The following is a 20586-nucleotide window of genomic DNA, read 5'->3' as shown; positions in this document are numbered from 1 at the left end:
CATATCATAGATACTGTGTTGCTCAAGTCAGACTTTGGTGTCTGGGATAAAAAGCGCTCTTCTGATCGGCGAATGACTTTAGCAATAACCTGAAATAACCACGGACTTGGCTTATTATCGAAGCAGCAGACACAACTCAGAGTAAGTGGGCAACCTTCTCACAGAGTATAGCTCGCTGGCTCTAAGAATGACGATTAGCGTAAATTTGTTCGTTGACGTACTAGTAACGGCGCTATGAGAACCGCTTCAAAGGAAGAAGGGATACTGATTCGCATTGCAGCTTGCGTACTGCCGCTAGTCGTTACCGTTGCGACACAAAATCAACTGTTTTAATGGACTTTGGTTAGCTGTTTGTGTAGCTAGAAGTTGGTGAAGATTTTGCCGAGTCTCCGATTTTGGTATATGGTCATATTTTGTCTACGGTAACTCTTGAAGCAGCTTTCTTGCCTTTCTCTCACGATAGAAGAAAACGGCTCGGGAAGATCCGCTTTTGGGAGCCATCTGAAGTTTGCTCTCAAAACTTTTCCAGTTCTCGATGCTTGTGACCTCAAAGCCTTCGGTTTTCTATTTTGTTTACAACAATATTTATCAGTATATGGTCTTAACATTTAAATAAGGAACAGACAAAAAAATCAGAAATAAATATTGCACAGGTTGTATGTTATTATCATATAATTTTCACTCATAATAGGAAAAACAAACCTAGTGTTATACATACATTGTTGTATTTACTATTATTGACGACGAATTTTTGGCTCCATCGTAAGTTTAGCATTCACAGCTTATTTGCATCATCTAAAGGGTCACTTAAACAATGGGTATCTAGATGCACTAAAATAAGAGGATCGTCGTTTTTTGAACGCGCATACAATACTAATCTATGATACTATATCATAACGTAAAACCTATTTAATAAACATTTATTTATTTGGTTTTTTATTTATCAATTATTATGGGTGTAAACAAGGCGTCGAGCTTGTCCGATGTTTATGCACAGTTCTCAGGATGCAGCCGCATTCATCAGCCGCCATTGAAATGTTGTCACTATTATATCAAATATGCAACACCGCGTTTGAACAAGGTACCCAATGTGAAATTTGAACGGGATATATACTCGAAATTATCATCGATTTCTTTTCATTAGAACGCAGAATTGCCAGATCTCGATAATCGAGCTTCGATCATCACTTGCAGAAAATTTGTTTCGAAACAACATTGGATAAAGCGGTACAGCCAAAAGAAAAATCTTACGATAAAAACAATTTTGTATCAGATAGTAACTTCGAATAAAGTTAGTTACACAATAACTTAATAAGGTAATTTATACTCAATTAATAGTTATCCCCCTTCTGAATGCATAATCTTGTACTAAGGAGACAATGCAAAAACTGATAGCATCACACGCATTAATGACCTATCCAATAAAGCTACGCTCGGATAATTCTCGTCTCAAACATATCCGCACAATCCAGTCAAGGAGTAATTGCCCGCCAAGAGATTATATTTAGGAGTATACCATACAAGTAATGTACACACGATGGAAATTTAATGAATCAGCTCACTGCATGGTCCCCCATAATCAAATATAAACCACCAAAGGTAGCCAGCCCGATACAGTGGGTTTCACCTTCAGCTTTTGCTTGCAGCCCTAAATGGGCATTGAAGAACTAATGCATGTGAAAGAATGAGAGTCACAGTTGCTCGGCCTAAGGCTCCAATATGTACAGGGCGTCTATCTTCTGAAAACATACATCTACAACCTTCTTATGTCTACAATGGAACCTTCATTTACAACATAATATGGATGGTAGAAAAATATTAAGGATATTTATATTTCTATGCGCTGAAGTAAGCTAAAACGGGTTGCATACGGTGTTACAGCAGATAGTAGATACAAAGTTATACATATTGTCACCTATTGAGACAGATCAATAAACGTTGCAATAAACTTTGATCCTGTCTGCCTTTTTTCACATAATCAAAGAAGAAAACTTCAACCTATTTTGAGTTAATTTCAGTCAAGTGTTTAAGCAACCCAAGTACGGCTGCGTAAGGCCTTAGCGGCTTTGGGTAGACGTATCTGGGTTTCTTGCTTTAACTAGTTATTCTATGACAGTGTCCGGTCGCCTTCTGAATCGTTGTAGATCGGAGGATCACCTTCGAGATAAAGGGCAACTTTAATAGGCACCGATTTACAGCCGTTGACGGATACCTAAAAGTTTTCATAGAAAATACAATATTGTAACGTCCTCCCCAAGATCACACAATATAGACGCTTGGACCTCCCAATAAATTACGTTATTTTGTTATTTATATATCGATGGTTTTCCACTCCTCATCAAATTCTCGATTCGTACCAGTAAGTTTCGCCTTCTTGGGTGCACATATAACTAAAGATAATTTTATATATCTGGAATGGCAATGCGGGCAATTTGGTGCCTCTAATATCAAAGAAACAAACAACTCAAACAGAATATGACGGATCCGAGTCCCGCAAGGGCTAAACAAAAGAAAAATAACAAAATAGATTTTCGAAAGGATGCTATCCACATTTGGATTTTAAGGTACATGGATTTTCGAGGTAAATGCTATTACCTTTTGATCCCTGCCGTTATCCTCGAAATCGAATCTTCTCATTAAACCCTCGAAATCGTCTTGGTGGGGGTGATGATCTAACGCCATTATGACATCTAGAACACAGCGCTCCACACAGGTTCGATTTAGTCCTTCATAGGGAATTATTCGGCATTCAAATTCATCCGTCAAAAATGTTGGCATACTCTGCAATATATATATATACGCAAAGAATCTTCAAGTTCAGTAAAGCTAGATGCCTTTAATACTATTGAAAATGTCGTCATCATCCGTTTAGCACAGACTTTAATGCCTAAATACTAATTTAGCTGGCCGTGGCGTGATATCAAAGATACTACAGAAGAGAAATAAGAAGAGAAAAGTTGTACGCCAACAACAGAATCATGAGCGTACTAATACATAAAAAATCGGGTTATTTTGCAATTTGTGCTCCACCTTTATATTACATCGTTAAGTATTAAAGTGCGAATACTTCGAAATTAGTAAATTTAGCTTTACTGATGTATGTTCTGCAGACGCGTGAACCGACAGACTTAAGGCTGCAATTCTCTGAATTTGGTATACGGGGACAATCTTTAAGCTGGGTTAGCGATTGTTAACTAATTACCTACTAGCGTTACCAGGTACTTAATGGAGTTGTGGGAATCCGTTATCTAGACATCTATCATTGCTCACAAATTGACTAAGGAAGAGCCCCTAGAAAAGAAAGTGTGCCCAGCTGTCTAGTGTCTAAACAGAATACTTTAATGCCACTTACACTGTTTGGAGACATTGATTCAAAAGTGCCCCCAGTTCTAAAGTCTTGGCCGGGCAAGGAGCCCATAGACGTTAATACCAACCCAAGATTGGGACTAGTATGGTCTCATCTTAGCACCATGAGATTCTAGTCCTATCTAAGTACCACCGTGATCAACTCGGTCTCAGCACTTAATGCAAACAGAGAGAAAAGCTATAACGAAGGACTTGTCTGCGTGGCAGCCTACGTGACTGCCCTAGCTAATTTCAATCTGAGACAAAACCATGTGTCTCGGAGAAAGCTTAAGAAGATGGCATCGCTTATGTTCACTGTGGTCTAGCCTAAAGCAGCTTACCGTAATATGAGTATCACATACTAAGTATAATTACTACCATTAACGACAAACTTAATTTATGATTACAAAAAGAAAAATATACTCTTGAATCCTAACAACTGACAACAACTTCTTAAAGACTTCAGCATCTGCGAAGAGATTGGATACTTACCACTTTATCGTCCTTTGATAGCATTGTTACCACGACAAAAATAAGAGTATTCTCCAACTTAAGGCTCGCTAAAAGGGGTTTAAGCTTCATTTCGACAAACGGCGTGCCCTCCCGGAGCGGCTGAGCGTCATCGACAAAAATGAAGTTCAGTCTTGAGGAATGGATTTTTCTGCGAATATTTGATATGAACTCCTCCTCACCCAGTTTGTTCAGATATCCCTATAGTTATTATAACAGAAAATACAAAAAACAGGTTGAGTTATAATTTAATATAACTTTTTGGCTTTCAATCTGTGTTCTGGTAGGATAATACTATATCGTACTACGATATAGTATTATCCTACCAGGTAAGGGCATATAATCAGGTTTGATATCGTTTGTATTGCTGTCAATGTAAGTTCTCAAGTCCTTTTATATTATATAAATGGAAATATAGAAATCGTAGGCATTGATGAGTTTACACAGCAGGTCCTATATATATATATATATATATATATATATATATATATATATATATATATATATATATATGATGAATTTTCAAATGTTCTCCGTTCACTTACTGGGTTATGAGCTCAAAGCTCGGCGGGGGACATATTCACAGCAGCACTTGAAGTAAAATTGATGTAAGTCTATTTGATTTTTACATTAGCATCTGAGTAAGAGTAAAATTGAATGATCAATTTTTTCGTGACTAATTCTTTGCAACTTATTTGATATTGTGTAAATACATAGGCAGAACTTAATTATAAGATGCGTTTTCGTTGCTCTTATTAGACTTTAGGTGTTTTTGTGGTTCAGCTGCTCAGCACTCTCGTCAGATGGGGTGGTTCCATACCTGCTCATGAGTAACTACGATCTTCGTCCAACTGGGGTTCACTTCAGCCATTGTGTTTATCGTGTGGGTTTTACCGCATCCTTCGGGTCCGGCTAGAACCAGAAGTACGAGGCCCTTCCACTCCATGGCCGTGTATTGGCGGATATGACGCATCAGTTCTTCAATTGAGACGATAACAAAAGGACAGTTTTCATTAATAACCACTGCTCAAGGTATACCTCGTCTTATCCTAGTTGATAGCATAGAAAAACTCGATTCGTTACTCACCGTCAACGGCATGTTGTTGGCAGTAAACGTTTCTGTTGAGCGATTCCTGAAGTGATTTAATTTCAACCTTTTGCATTATTGGCACATTGTACATAAAACTGGCAAAAGCAGCCACACCAACTATGAGCAGCAAGCTCATGATTCGGCCGGATTTTGAAGAGATCACACTTTGCCTCTTCGACCGTTTTGGTTTGTTACTCTGATATGTGAAAACAAAATGTAAACAAGCACAAAATCTGCCGTTATAATAATGGCTGCGAACTACTCTCCTTCGGGTTAGTTGTATCCATTGCATAGCCAACAAAATTCTATGAAGTAAACGTCTAGATCGTGTTATTTAATCGATTTCAATAATCCTATTTTCGAAGAATCGAACTTCTACTGGCTTTCGTGATTTCATAATATAACAATTTGATGTGTTTCAAGTCTCAATATACGTGCTGTGTTTTCATTTCTGAAGATATAACATTTATCTATGATTCATTTTTAATTTACCTTACTAACGTTTTATTTTGCTAAACACTGTTGAATTTACTCTTTGTTGCTCTTTGTTGATCCCCAAATCTAGGGCAACATTGATTTTCTGTCTATAAACCCTACAAAAAAGGACCTCTAGTGTGCTTTAGCATCAAACTGAATTTTGTACGTTGTTAACATAGAATCAATGATACAATCAAAACATTTTGACAGATCTAGGTTCCTATTAACGGTATCCGTATGACATCTTCAGCATATAATTCCTCTGTAAAGACTGGTCATAGCATACTGAACCATATATACTCCTATTGTACATCGTTGAATAAGTTTCATTCATAGCGGGGTGAACTTTGAAAATGAAATAAAGTACGACCAATTTAGTAGGTAAAACTAATTGGGCTATTTTCCTTTGTATAGGCCTGAAAAAATAAAAACTTGACTTATTTCTACACCATTTTGCTTGAACGCAGGCTCTGGTCACACCTATTCGCCGCAGTACGTGCTAGCAGAGACGACATTCCTTGGCGTGTCCTACCTATAACAAGATAATTAAGTTACCCCCAGATCCCGGCAGATGCCAAGGGATACGTTTTTCAGGTAGACTAAGTTATATTATTAACATTTGTTAAATCAATTACAACACAATGCGTGGGAAACTGCAATTGTACACATTGGGAGCAAATGCTGTACTAGCCACCTAAGATCTTTCCGTTGCGACTATACACGTGTCGTACATGACTATGTATCCAAAATTCTTACCATTTAATTCACGTGTTTCCTCGAGCGTGCCCAAGGAGATGTCTCCTGGCACATCCACGGCCCATATTTAGGGACTCAAGTAAATTTATTAATCGGATTAATGCATTAAAGACATTCTATTCTTGTATGTACTTCTGTAGACATCTTTTATAGCTCGCGAAGAAACATCTTGATAATAGGGAATTCGCCCGTTTATAATGAGCATAGAAAATTCGACAATTTTATTCAAATTAAGCGGACTCAAATATGATAACTTAATGTTGTGAAGGAGCCTTAGTCGCTTCTAGAGCCAGGTAATCTAACAATGACTAAAGGGATCATACAATTAAGCTGAAAGAGCTACGATCGCTTTATGGCAGCATCGATACCGAGAGGCATAGTATGGTGACACGGAGAGTTACGCATTATTTATTTAGTGAGTTATTTGTTTGCAAGCAGTTAGCGCATCTCAAACAAAAACACATTTCTAGGTAAATAAACCACGATTCCTGTTGACCCTTTTTGCCTAACGCAGTTATAATAACAGAACTTTGCTGTACCCACGCTTCTTTTATGTATACGACGCCCTTGCAGACGCTGTTTCTCTAGATCTTCTCCACAAAGGATGTTTGTCCAGTCCTTAGGGAATGGTTGTAGCGAACGTACACTAATTTAATCAGATGTCTATCGTAATCATAGTGATTTCATGCGGACTACTCAAGGGTCTGGAACGACTAAGAGCATAAGAACATTGATTGTTAGCTATCGCTTCCGTTGCGGACGAGACGCACCGAATCGCTTGTTGACGAGAGTCGTATAATTCAATAGAAGGCCACACAGGCAGTGCTATCTAAATCTAAAATGTTCAGCTGCTGTAATCATTAAATAGCTCTATTTATATGTGGGTTTATCGAACCGTAATGATTTTTATCTGACCTATGGAGACCGTACGTGCGCCTCATGCACAGATTTTACAGCAACCGTAGTCATGATTCTCGTTAGTGTAAAGATCTATTGTACAATTCCTGTACATGAAGATAACACATATATGAACTAATTGGTCACGGGGCACTCTCGCTTTGAACAAGTTTTGCACAATGTTCCGCTTCGCACATGTTACTGTTATAAACCACTTGTCTCTACTAGACGTTATACTTCCAAGCGGGACCTGGAGTTAGGGTTTGTCCGTTCGTCACACTAAAATCGCTGGGCCTATTCGTTATAGCACTAAACAACGTTCCTATAGCTGACCATAGGCTGACAAAAAACTGAGCTCATCCTGGTAGCCTCTAAGATCTCGTCATCTGCTTTGACGATGGAACAATGGCAAGCGAATTCCATATACTTAAATAGAACTGAGGAAGTTTTGCCATCATTTACCTGGTCATACACTGGAAAGGCAAACACGCTTTCTGGAGCCTTTATGCTGTTTCTAGGAGAACAAGGTGACATCACTGCCACTTTGTTCTCCTAGATTCCTCTGGATTACATTGTGTAGCAAGCTGCACTAAAACTGACAAATTCAATGATAACCTGGTCAGGTTAAGCCTTTATGTATAAAGACAGGTTTTTTTGACAGATGTGGCCGGATATAACGAATGCAATACGACTTATCCTGTTCACTTTGTCTGACTTGAAGGTTCAATTGCCTCGCGCATTGCAATAACGCTTTAATTTACCGTATATCGATTCTCCGTTACGTATGAGGTTCGTTTCCCCCATCGTATTCGCGTCAAAAATCATGCTTTGGAAAGATAACTAAAAGAAAATAACACGAAGGCCTCATCCGGTATACTGACACACTTCTACTATTTCAAGCAGTAAAACTTAGTTCGAGCTCAGGTCCTATAGAGCAGCTATCGATCTTATTAACGACCTTCTGTTATGCAGCTCGACTTCAAAGACGGCACAGGTCTAAAGTCTGTGCCTGGAAATATCCAATGTCATAATGACATGACAAAAATTACGGGTTTTTTGGATGCCGTATTGTGTCATACGGCTTTAGCTGCTTGCGAATAAATCTGTGTATATACAGTATATTATAGAAGCAGTGTGAAAATATTTATCACTGCGTAATATGGACTAGCTGTCAATAACCAGCGAATGTATTTCAGAGTCCGGTGTTGCAAAATGGGCCGATCCTTACAGGTGTAAGAGCCTGAATAGAATTGGCAGTCAATGATCACATTTCGCACAGACTCGTCTTGATGTAGTCTCGATTTATAAGCAACGTCTTCTACTACCACAGAACATTTACCATAGGGTCGGTTGATAAATGAGGTACACACAGTTGACACATTTGATTAAGTTCGCTGCTATGTGAAATCTAAATGTCCATCCACATATTTCGACCAACAGGTAGTTGATCGCAAAATACAGTTGGTGCCGCTAACTGTTCAAAATCTTTTGCCGCAAACTTCAAGTCGTACTTGTCTACGTCAACCTTGTTCCAAAGATGAAATGTTCGCCTCATAAGTTTATTAGGCTCCTGCTCACCTACGTCGACGCTGAGCCTATTGCGATTCTGACATATCACACCTACGTATATTTACGTACTACCGTAACAATTTACCAAATACAAAAATGACGTTGACTTGATCAAATGTTCCGGCTGCTTACCTTAGATTTGCTTTTGATTTTCGGCGGCAAATTTAAAACTCTAACTATTTCGCACCATAACGCAGCTATTACGATTAGTTCATTTAACTAGCTATGGCTGACATCTCGATAATTCAAACGGCTCTGGCATTATCTGCGGACTGATCTAAGGCAAAAGACACAATTGAATTAACATAGCTCAATATTTAATAACGCTTTCCAAGACCTGAATGAAAGCTGCAGAATTTCGTCACAAAGTTAACAAAAACAACACAATTGTCGTAAAACAATGATCAAACACACCTATTTGTTTTTAGCTATTTGTTAATTATCTCTAAGAAAAATAGCTTGCGCACGCAAAATGATTGGTGTACAAATTTCTACAGCTGGCCTTTTTCAAATAAATATTTAATTTTCACAAATGTCTAGCTATTCCAGATCATAGACTAGTTCATAATTGACCTATGACACTGGCAATGTGTTGGCCTCTCCATGTAAACGTTTAAAATGCTTGGGCTAATCACCATATCATTAAGATGAAAATGATAAGCTGAACCTGGTCTGGTGACGTTGGAATCTACCGGCGCGACTGAAGACGCACAGGCACTCTTAAGACATAAGAACCTAATAGACTTCTCAGTTGATGCTATGCAAGTATATGAAGTCGCGCTGTAGTCACTGCAAAGAGATTCAGCGTACTCGCTTTGAAGATCAGTATCTTCGGCGGAAATGCTACAAAAATAAAAGACAAACGATGATAATTTATAGTGAGCACTCTACGCAGCATAATAACCTGTGAGAATTCGCACATATCTATGGCGATCTCTTCTATGCAATCTCTACTCAATAATTTGAATACCGAAGAGGCAAGGCCGAGTTAGTGGTTGGATTATTTTTCATGAAATGAAAATTCGTTTTAGAATTAAGATTCGGCATAGGTTTATTACGACTCTTTCTCTCGGTACATACTTGCTGATGACGCTACCTGCGCAGTCTTCCCGGAGCCCGTAAGAACCTCTGTGACGGTTAAAATTCGCCTTCTCCCAGCGCTGGGAGATGGCCAAAGGAAGGCTGAACAGTCGTTCGACGGATCCACCGAAAATAAAAAGCAAGCAACATAGGACAACAAGAACCGTATTAATTGTAATCGTTGTATGTTTGGCTACGTTTGAAATGTTTAGGCGGTACTCAAAAGCCCTCATACCGTAACTGAACTACGGTAGCGCTTATCAAATATTCGTAGGCAACAGTAGAATAATAAGCCTCCGTAGATTGTCGTTATAAAAAAATTAGGCAATGGAGGCGAAACAAATCGCTAATTACTACTGACCATGTTATGTGTATAAGTAAGATCAGTAACTCTTAGTTATATAACAATGCTAGAGAGTAGTGGTCCTAAAATATATTAAAATAAGCTATCATATATTCATCTTTACCAATTATATATGTGGCCTACAGTTCTTATATCTTAATCTTATCATTACAACAGCTATGCTTTAATATGTTTCTGATATTCTGCTGAAATCATATGGTCAACAACGGGAACCTTTTATTGATTCTAGTTACATCGATAGTCTATCAAAAAGAAACTGGATCTCAATATAGCTGTCCTGATTCACTTAACCTGAAATTCTAACTGATCGAATACTTCCATAAATAATCTATATCATGTAAAATACCCGAACCCCGAGGTAACAATAGACAGAGTAACAGAATACGAAAAGCATTACAGAAATATAAACCTTCGACAAAGTCTCGCTTCAAGTGAAGGAAAACAAAAATGTCGTTCTTCATTCATATATAACATACGTCTGAATTTTATTTGTGAAGAATAAATATTGATTTAATTTGAAGCTCCCTGAGGGCAATTTGTTTATCGCGTGAGTAACACACGCACGGCTCTATAGTTATTCGCTTAATTTCCGTAGAAGCCTAGCTTGCAGAGGCACGACAGTTATCAACTGATCACTGAACATGAACCCTTAAAGGACTTCTTGTACTTGCTAGTTATTACCCCTATTTATAACGTGGTCGCAGTCTACTTAAACGCTCTCGGATTAATGGTCAACTCCTCGATGATTCTCTTTTGCAGTTCGAGCTCAGCACTCTTATCAACGTTCTTTAGATTTACACTGACAAAAACTTGGCAGCCTGTTCTCTTTGCGAGTTTCTGTGCAATACTTTGGCTAAGGGCATCCATAGAATTATTACCAATAAGCCTCGTCGAAACTCCGGGACTCACACTACCACCGACAGATAAAGGAGGCATTGCCACGGCGAGATCATTAAGCTGTTTTGAGTCATCACCAATCCAAAGGAAAAACGCCTGGGACATCCGTATAACGTGGAAGTGTACGTCCTGTTGGTTCAATCGTCCGTGAAACGCTGCCGCGGTAAACTCGTCCGTTCTATTTGAAGCCATAGTTGTGAGAATACTGTCCGCGTATCAGCTGGAACGATTATAGCAGATTTCGACATCCACTTCGACACTTTCAACACGGACCACAAGCTCCGATTCTAATAGAACCGATAGAGCCAGTACTAAGAATATGTGTGTTAAGAGCCCTCTCAATTTGCAACGCGATTTACAACGGCAGACTTCATGAAAAAAAATAAACAGCGATACGCACAAACAGAAAATTTCTAATGCGAGACAGGGTTCGCGCCAGAAATTTCCAATCCTGCTTATGGCTTTAACTATTTAGCTTTATTGCGTTTCCTGCTGCTTGATGCACCCGTCCAGTGCTGCCGGCTATCGTCCAAAAAGGGCGAACGTTCAGTTTAAAACCGCGAAAACAATTAAACATTAACCATGGACAAGAACTCACTCGTGAAATGACGCGGATGGCATTTAAATGAAATTTCTTGGAGAAGGTGAAATAATACTATTGAAGAAATCGTCGTCAGCTTCGCACCAAATACGCTCCATAATCCGAGAAAGAGTTGGTGTTTACAACGTACTGAGGTCGATCCGAGCGAAGTTGGACATAGAAGGTGCGTTCTCCATCAAATAGATAGGTCCAACACTGACCTCCACCTCAAAAGTTAAAATATTTCCACCTAATTTTTACATTTATAAGCTTTTCTCAAATTTTGATCAAAAAAGTTTGATAATTGTTGTCAAATATCATCCTCATAAACGGACAATAATTAGTCACAAACGAATCTGGCTGATCCAACACTCAGCTATTAATAAACTTTTGCCCGTGTCCAACCCTGCCCAGACCCCCCCCCCCAAAGATACGGCTATAGGCACGACATAGATAGAAAGATATTGCTCACTCGCTTTCTCGCGAATGAATCCTCGATTGTGATGTCGGGACAAATGACTGCAATGGTCATTAGTAACTCAGATTGCCCATGAGCCAAAACGGTGAAATGTAGGCGGTAATAGTGGAAATGCTAATCTCCAATGTAGTGCGCCACTGGCCTTGTGCTATTGAGCCGTAACACACCTCGCAAAGGTTCGGACAGCGGTATATCATAAATAAAAAAATTTTCAATGATGAATCGAAATAACAGCATAAAAATCTAAAAGGTTTTTATCGTGCTAACTATAAAGAGATACAGGCGGGTCAGTTAAGCTCGAACGTTGCTACTGTCACCGAATAGATCATTATATGCAGTTTGTGGTCATCACGATTTTTGCAAAGTTTTTCTTTATTATAACAGATTTGCCCCTAGTTCTACTGAAACGAACAGAAGCTAACTAATGTATGTGTCCTGAATATTACTGTTTATATGCTATAAAATCATTTATTTTCTGATGCTCGTTGAAATAATGATGGGCGAAAAGGGGAGGTTGTGCGTGCTTTGGTTATCAACCGGCTGAACGTGACGGTCAGAAATCGATTTTCGCTGTAAGTGGTTACTTGTCTAATGCTGTCTCTGCACGTGTGCCGCTGTACCACTTTGGGCATACGGCTATGCGCCTGTGTTTTTATTTTCATATTGGTTCTAGATGACCGCAAGCCATAAGGGCGCAGGTCCGCATGGCGGGACGCGGAAAAAGTCGCAACTGTCGTTTGTAATCCGCGAACCGCAGGAGCGCGAACATCGATCAGGCATCAACTCGTTACAATTCGACCCTCATTTAGGACTGCTATACTCAGCCGGTCGGGATTCCATCATTCGAGTTTGGAACGTCGGCCAACGAGAGCCAACGTATGGACAATCAATGGAACACCATACTGACTGGGTGAATGACATTGTGCTTTGTTGTGGTGGACGTTACCTTATCTCCGCCAGCGCAGATACAACGGTGAAAGTTTGGAATGCTCACAAGGGCTCGTGTTTATCGACGCTTCGAACACACAAAGATTACGTCAAAGCATTGGCCTACGCACAGGACAAAGAGCGGGTCGCATCCGCTGGACTCGACAAAGTGATTTATTTATGGGATGCCAACACGTTAACTGCTCTAAGCGCATCGAACAACACAGTGACAACCTCGTCGCTTACCGATAATAAGGATTCAATCTATTCGGTAGCGATGAATCCGTCAGGGACGGTGATCGTTAGTGGATCTACCGAGCGCGTGATCCGCGTCTGGGATCCGCGTACGACGCAGAAAATGCCAAAGCTTCGCGGCCACGCGGACAATGTTCGTGCCCTTGTGCTCAACCACGACGGATCGCGATGTCTATCAGCGAGCTCGGATGGCACCGTGAAATTGTGGAGTCTTGGCCAACAGCGATGCATAGAAACGATTAGCTGCCACCAAGAAGGCGTCTGGGCATTACAAGTAGATTCAAATTTTAGTAAAGTTTATTCAGGCGGCCGTGACAAGAAGGTTTACGTAACACATCTATCAAGTCCAGAAATCAGTGATGTTGTTTGCGTGGAACACGCCCCTATTCTGAGAATGCACCTAACAAATGACGGCCATCTGTGGGTAGCAACGACGGACTCGAGCTTGCGCAAATGGTCTTTAGCAGATGAAAAAATCGGCACGGCAGCCAGTACGCTTGATCGAAGTGAGAAAAAACCGGTAGCAACGATCAAAGGAAGTGCCAGTATCCGACAGTATAAGGTACTCAACGATAAACGCCATATACTTACCAAAGATACAAATGATTGTGTAGCTATCTACGATATACTACGAGGCCACAGGGAGAACTTGGGCAAGATTGACTTTGACGCCGAAGTTAAAAAACAATTCCGAATGATTTATGTTCCAAATTGGTTTACTGTTGATCTGAAAACTGGCATGTTGTGTATACATCTTGAAGACCCGGATTGCTTCTCGGCGTGGGTGGCCGCCCGAGAAATTGGGCTGACTCCACCTGAAGGTCAAGACCCTAAGGTTAACATGGGATGTCTTGTGCTCCAGTCGCTGTTGGACTATTGGCCGATAAAAGACGAAGAGCAGAATATTTCGATCGACTGGCCGGAAATCGGTTTACCGAAGCATACACCGTTGGTCATTACTGATCTTTCCGAGGGTCGCACCTTGTTACGCATGCTGGTGGGCGATGCATGCCGGGATGCGGAGCAACAGCTTCTTCACGACTGTTTACCACCCTGGGTCACCGATGTAGTCGTACAAAAGAATACCCCACTGCTTAACAAAATCCCGTTTTTTCTACTGCCACACTCATCGTCGGGTGTCAAGCCACTGAGGCGCGAGCGGCTATCGGCTAACGACATGCTCCAGGTGAAAAAGGTCATTGAGCACGTGTATGAAAAGGTGATCGGAGGTCAGGGCGGCGAAGGCAGTGGAGGTGGTGGCACCACAAGCGCTGGTGGCCCAAGGGAGGGTAGCGGGACTGGAGAGCCGTCTCCTCCGACAGCCCCCGGCCAATGCCAGGTCGAACTTCTCTGTCTCGATCAGGTTCTCGAGCCCAATATGGATCTGAGAACTGTGAAACACTTCATGTGGAAAAGCGCCGGTGATCTCGTATTACATTTTCGGCCAGTCAAGTGATCATCAAAGCAGTAATAACATTCAGAATTTTAACCCGGGAGTAGTTCGAATAATGACACCAACCAATGAAGGTGGTCACAGCAACAAGCAAACATAGCTGCAAAGATAGCTTAGTAAACATAGCAGACAATATCCAAGAAAACAAATTGTAGATAAACAGATTATAAATGAACAAACAGATGATAATCTACGAAAGTGTGACAAAAGCTTTCAAACACATTAACGTAGCATCTATATAGGATAGTAGCAGTAATAGGTCCAGCATCAGCACGGCAATATTCCAACTTCGAACATGGGTTAAACTTTTTCATGAAGAAACACACAGCCGCACAAACTAATTCAAAAGAAAAACAAATATTACACGGGTTTGGCGAGTACCGGAAAAAGAACAAAAAAAAAATCAACGACTTTAAAGTTCCTCTTAAGCACATAAATCCTTCTAGAAGCTACGGATGTTATTTATGTTTCAAAATTTAAGTACAAAGTAATGCGTGTATTAGAAAACATAGTGCACAAAATAATGCCAGTAGATCGATAGTTGTTATTATCATCCTTGCGGTTGTTTGTCCAGCAATTGCTAGGGGATGCAACGTTGGTTCCTTGACGCGTAGTGTTCTGCACGACGTCATACCATGATTGAAACGCTACCTTTCTTGTAGTTTCGCCTACACACATAAGCGGTCTACAAGAACCGCCCGCTTTTGTTGCACACAAAACCTGTATGGAACGCAGAGGGCTCAGACGCTTCTTACGTGTCTAGATCAGTCGGACAAAACTGCCGAATGCGCGTTTTGTCACATGCCATGCGTCATTTAGTTGTTGACAAATGTTGACAAAAATGCTGACGAATGCTTATATAAGGTGACGACATTGTATAAAAATCATAATTAAGTTAAATATAATTAAGAGTTAAGATGGAGCAAAAAAGATATATATAGATATATATATATATATATATATATGTATATATATATATATAAGCGTGAATAAAATAGCAAGGAAAAGAGAGTGGGGGCAGCTTTCGTACAAAAAAAGTGATGTCTTTTTCATCTTCAATAAAGCTAGTTCATAAGATTCAATAACTTATATTTATCAGGAGCAATCTTGTCTATTGGCTCATTCAGATTCTTTGACCCAGTAAGAAAGTATAACTATCGCATCTATATTTATTATTATTTGCCTAATTTCAGTTATAAAAAAAGCGCTAAGTGTGCTAAGCAGTTCATCATGCGATTGCTTCACAGTCGTCATTCTGCATGATCATCTTCTAACGAAACCTAATATAATTATAATTATACAATATACTATACTGTACCATTAAGCGTGAGCGTTCTCAGTGACTTTGTGTGCACAGCGTCTATCGCAGCGTAATTTAATAACATACAAAGTAGATGCTGATAGACTTATCAAGTAAACTCGTCAATTCTGTACATTTGCGAACTTAAAAGGGATATTTTATTTAACGCGTCAGGTTGATGAGTATTTAAGTCAGCAGCGAAACTGTAGCATTAATATAGTAACCCACACGTACATGTTGAAACTCTGGAGGAGCTAATAGGCTCATTCTTAAACTTTGAAACCTTTATAGAGGAGGGTAGTCGTTTTAGAGCATTTAGCTTCGAAAACTATCAACGTTTCTATAATATATTGACATTATGGTGCTCGACCGCAACACGACCAGACACCAGCTGGATTAACATGAGTCTTTACTTGTTAAGATACAATTGAGTATTATCAAATTTAAGTGCTCGATAGATAGACAAATACAGTCATTCAGCGAAATTTTCTTTTAATTAACATGTGTCTTTCAAATGATTCTTGATGACCTGGATATGGGCTTCTGTAAATAAGGGTCAAAGAGCGGAACACGGACTCCTGACGCAAGATAGTGTAATTTCTTTCTCCTATTTAATCATAGGCATATTATTAACGGTATATTTGGTAAATAACAATGCAAAATGTCAATTTACTTTGCGCTTGTCATTTTTCATAGTTCATATTTATTATGTTATATCCGTCTATAAAGTTATACTTTAAATTTAGATTCCAATCTGGAGATAGACTAATCGACAATGAGATCGATCAATATAATAAGATTTGAGAAAATTGGCTACGACCCACCTTTCCAGATGTAATAATATTCTTCAACACAAAAACTGCACTCGGTTCTTCTATAACCCGAACCGGTTAATAGGAAGTGCTGTACTGAAGTGTATATTAATCTAAGAGGAACGGGTAGTTCAATGTTGCATTACGAAAAGTGGTCGCGATGGTGCAGTGGCAGAGCGTTTCCAACGAAGCTGGTGAGCTGGAAACCAGGTGTCATCACGTCCTGTTTTGCATTCATACAAACCAGCTGTCTAAATCAATGGCTAGCGGCCATAGGATCGGACGTCAAATTCGGAGCATCTAATACGAAAAATAACGGCGCAGTGGATACACGAAAACTGTATCGGTATTCATAATGCATTACCTATAGATATCAGGGAACCTAGTTGTCTGCATACAATCGGCATTCTGCACAAACTGTTGTGAATGAACATTTGCCTGTTGTATCATAGCTTAGGTAAATTAAGATATTAAACTGAATAAGTAAACCATCATGTGATTATAGAACATCAAATACTATTGATCATAGAATTAAGAACTAATATACAAATCAGGTGTTTGTATTAGGCTGCTACAGGCAATCTTGTGGACTTCGAAATTGCATAGCTTTTGAATTAAACGCCGCTAGCAGACGAAACAGGCTTGTAAATAGTCAAATCTTCTGGAAACTTGGGGGTGAAAACAAATTGAGTTTTCTCTAAAAAAAATGAGTTAAATAAGAAAAACATCTTTTAGTCTCAAAAAAAATCAGCTCTCAGTAAACAGGTTTTTGTTCCTCAGAAAGTAACAGATAATTCAACGAGGACTGATGAAGACATTAAACAAGGGGATCTTAAACGAAAGCAGAATATGTGAGTAATGCAAACAATTTAAGAACGAAGATTGAAGTATTGAAAGCTAGCGAAGAGGTGACCAGATGTCGGGATTCGAGTGTGACAAAAACACGCCGCTGAAATCGACGAAAATTTTTTGCAAAAGCAGAGCTTGACGTTTAAGGGTTCTGTTGGCCGTATTTCAGGGCTATAACTTGAATATTGCAAATGCGAAAACTGAGTAAAAAATAGGTATCCCGTGAATTGACGCCAGGCCAGTTAGAAATGCGTGCAGAGTGTTCCACGCGTAATTAACGGAATCAACAAAAAATCTACCTGGATTATGCGGTCGCCATAGACTAGATATGGTTTAATTTCTACCGCCAGCCGAAGAAAGACCAAGCGCAAGAAATCGTGTTTGATGGCAATGTCAAGTCGGTTCAAACGTTAGCTGATGGCAATACGTGCAACGGATCTCAACGGCATCTGCTACTATACCATATTCGCTGAAGATGAAACAACGGATGGAGTCCACTATCTGAAGTCCCTCATGGTACCTTGGCACGACAGTCGAAAGCACGAAGTCTAGTTTCTTAATAGTTGTTGAAAGGCCTCAAAGTGCTTCGACAAGCGTGCAAAAATAAAGGAGAGTGCATGCAACATATATTGGAAAATGATCATTCCAGCCTTATTAGTTCAAACGTTATTCAGTTTCAAAGTTTCGCTTTTGCCAGTGTGATAGATTGCGGTCTATGAGCTCTCTAACCCCACTTCCTTCAACACTTTTGAAAGAGCATGCTCATGCGTAATCTCGCTCATGCATTACCGCAGGATTGTTTCTTACTAATCACAGACGTCTTTGAAATCTCTTTGGCTATTTATAAATCCTATGTAATAAGTACTAAAAAAAAAACAAGGAGAAGCATCTTTAGCCTTTTCAGTGAGCCTGGTTGTTGTGTTTCTTCGATCCATTTAGCAAAAATATCTTATTTTCGCCTTATCAATCATTTGAACTCCAACTGAATCTTCTGTGAAGAGTTAAAAGGGTTCTGTGGTTACAAAGGATTTCTGGAAATGGGAGAAAAAACTGGGACACTATTAAGATTCATGCATTCATGGTTACTAAGAAAATATTGACATCAACGATCGATCCGAGACGTACCGCACTGGCCTTTTTTAAACGTTTCCCAACAGAAATATTACAATATGGCAAAAATTGGTTTTTAGTTAGTCTTAGAAACACTGTTCCACGTTGTTTATTCGTTTTAAAAAAATGCAGTCCAAGCCTCTACGCCGATGGCCTTTCTGTTTCGAGTTTTATGTCCGGTGTCGCCGCAAGGCACTCCATCAGACGGTTAGCTCCCAGCTATTTACACCCATAGCCCATTAAACGATTTTTAATGAGTCATTTCCTGCAAAAATGATTCGTCATTAATCGGAGACGAAAACATCACCTGGTCTTTGACTAAATACAGGCATTTTGTAAAAAAACCATATGTCGGCGTAGTCATTGGCATACTTTGTGGCAACTTAACACACAGCCACGGGTTAATATAATTTTGAGGTCACCAAGCAAAAAATCACGAGATTCTATTAAAAACACAAGCACACTTTAACGATGTATAAAAAAAAAAGATAAATATACTGGGTGTATCGTAATTTTTTTCATTTCTTATTGTTCATAGTACGTGCCGCCGCACAGAACGCAATATCTTTCTGCTCAAGGAAAAACACTTTTTCAATAAATATATTTATTATTATTTAACAGCCGACAATTATTTTACATTAATACACAGCAAGAATTTTAAGAACCCAAAGATCAGAGAAAATATACAGGGTGTTTGACATGTTAAATAGTAAGCGAATTTTTTCCTTTTGACTACGAAAGACGTTGGTTAGTCGAGCGATCAGATATCTATTGAAACCTTGTGTTTTTCTTAATCGGTGTTAATGGATCTGTGACACTGGGTAAAGGTTTTCACAACAGGAACGTTCAGAAACAGATCTCGTGAATGACAAGCACGTCAGTTTCATTGAGGAAAAAATTGAGGAACTAGCGTCGATTCCATGTAAACAACCGAGCTGGCCCAAAGGCCGGCTTAGACGGTTGATTGATGGTGTATTCCAGAATGACATTAGCCAAAGTATTAGGAAATGAGCTTCTAGAGATATGGAGAGAGGGAGAGAGAGAGAGAGAGTTTCTGAGAAAAAAGGTACTTTTCTCTTTTTACACATGTATATATAATTCGCACCTGAGCACTTCTTCAGCGGTTTAGCGTAATGCGAGCTGCAGACATAGCAGTTTTCAATCTTTCAATGCTATTTTTTTATACGTATTGCTCTCCTTGCCCGAAGGTGCTCTAGGGTAATGTGTATATATGTATGTCATTAGAATCAATTCGAATAAGATGGTTGGTAGAATCAATACGAGCAGTAATAACTAATATAGAATAGAAATATTCAAACCAGCATATAAATTATGTTTTAGCATCGGTAAAATGCATCGATCGACATTAACTTGTCCTTTTTGGGACGTCGATGCAAGTTTTTACATTGAATGAAGCGGACGCAAAAATAAGCTGATTTAGGCGACAAAAACAAGGTGATATGTATGTGTGTATGCTGAATTTCAGCATCCGTATCGGGAAATCAATTAGTAGCAGTGTTACCTCATTTTAGAAGTGATCAGTCCTGCGTACAGATCTGATTGAAGGGGTTTGCAGAATGCTATGTATATAGCCGTTTATGTTTTCTCTTATCTCACCAAAAGAACTTCTAAATTAGAAAAAAAAAAGACTTCTTTTTTTCATGCTCAGACGGTTCTTCCGTTATTTGAAGTCCGTTTCTACGAAGCATCAAATATGGCAATCAACCGCAAGTGAACGACAGGGCATCAGCGCCATTTGCCTTGCGCCGACCATCGTCTCTCTACGCTTTATCTGTCGCTGTTATCTATACTACGGCAAAACAATCGGGCGACACCT

At 39.5% G+C, this 20586-nt stretch overlaps 3 protein-coding genes across 3 annotated transcripts; 1 reads left to right on the top strand and 2 right to left on the bottom strand.

Annotated features, from left to right (window-relative positions):
- Nucleotides 1-706: 706 nt before the first annotated feature.
- LOC111247208 (torsin-4A-like) lies at nt 707-11742 on the bottom strand. Its single transcript, XM_022797875.2, has 8 exons — nt 11584-11742; nt 9725-9826; nt 9280-9487; nt 4943-5141; nt 4676-4833; nt 3838-4056; nt 2596-2781; nt 707-2212 (listed from the first exon to the last, which is right to left on the bottom strand). The coding sequence occupies exons 1-8, from the start codon at nt 11604-11606 to the stop codon at nt 2108-2110; spliced, it is 1200 nt and encodes a 399-aa protein (XP_022653610.1). The 5' UTR covers nt 11607-11742; the 3' UTR covers nt 707-2107.
- LOC147758172 (proteasome assembly chaperone 4-like) lies at nt 10539-11590 on the bottom strand. The gene has a single exon (XM_086983869.1). The coding sequence runs from the start codon at nt 11175-11177 to the stop codon at nt 10794-10796; it is 384 nt and encodes a 127-aa protein (XP_086839995.1). The 5' UTR covers nt 11178-11590; the 3' UTR covers nt 10539-10793.
- A 231-nt stretch (nt 11743-11973) lies between the features above and the next one.
- LOC111247202 (WD repeat-containing protein 48) lies at nt 11974-16650 on the top strand. Its single transcript, XM_022797865.2, has 2 exons — nt 11974-12219; nt 12717-16650. The coding sequence occupies exon 2, from the start codon at nt 12717-12719 to the stop codon at nt 14679-14681; it is 1965 nt and encodes a 654-aa protein (XP_022653600.1). The 5' UTR covers nt 11974-12219; the 3' UTR covers nt 14682-16650.
- Nucleotides 16651-20586: the final 3936 nt, after the last annotated feature.

This window comes from Varroa destructor, unplaced genomic scaffold (genome assembly GCF_002443255.2).
Source record: "Varroa destructor unplaced genomic scaffold, Vdes_3.0 BEIS01000001.1, whole genome shotgun sequence".
NCBI lineage: Eukaryota > Metazoa > Arthropoda > Arachnida > Mesostigmata > Varroidae > Varroa > Varroa destructor.
Note: the sequence above shows the minus strand (reverse complement) of the source record. Positions and strands in the feature narration are given on the sequence as shown.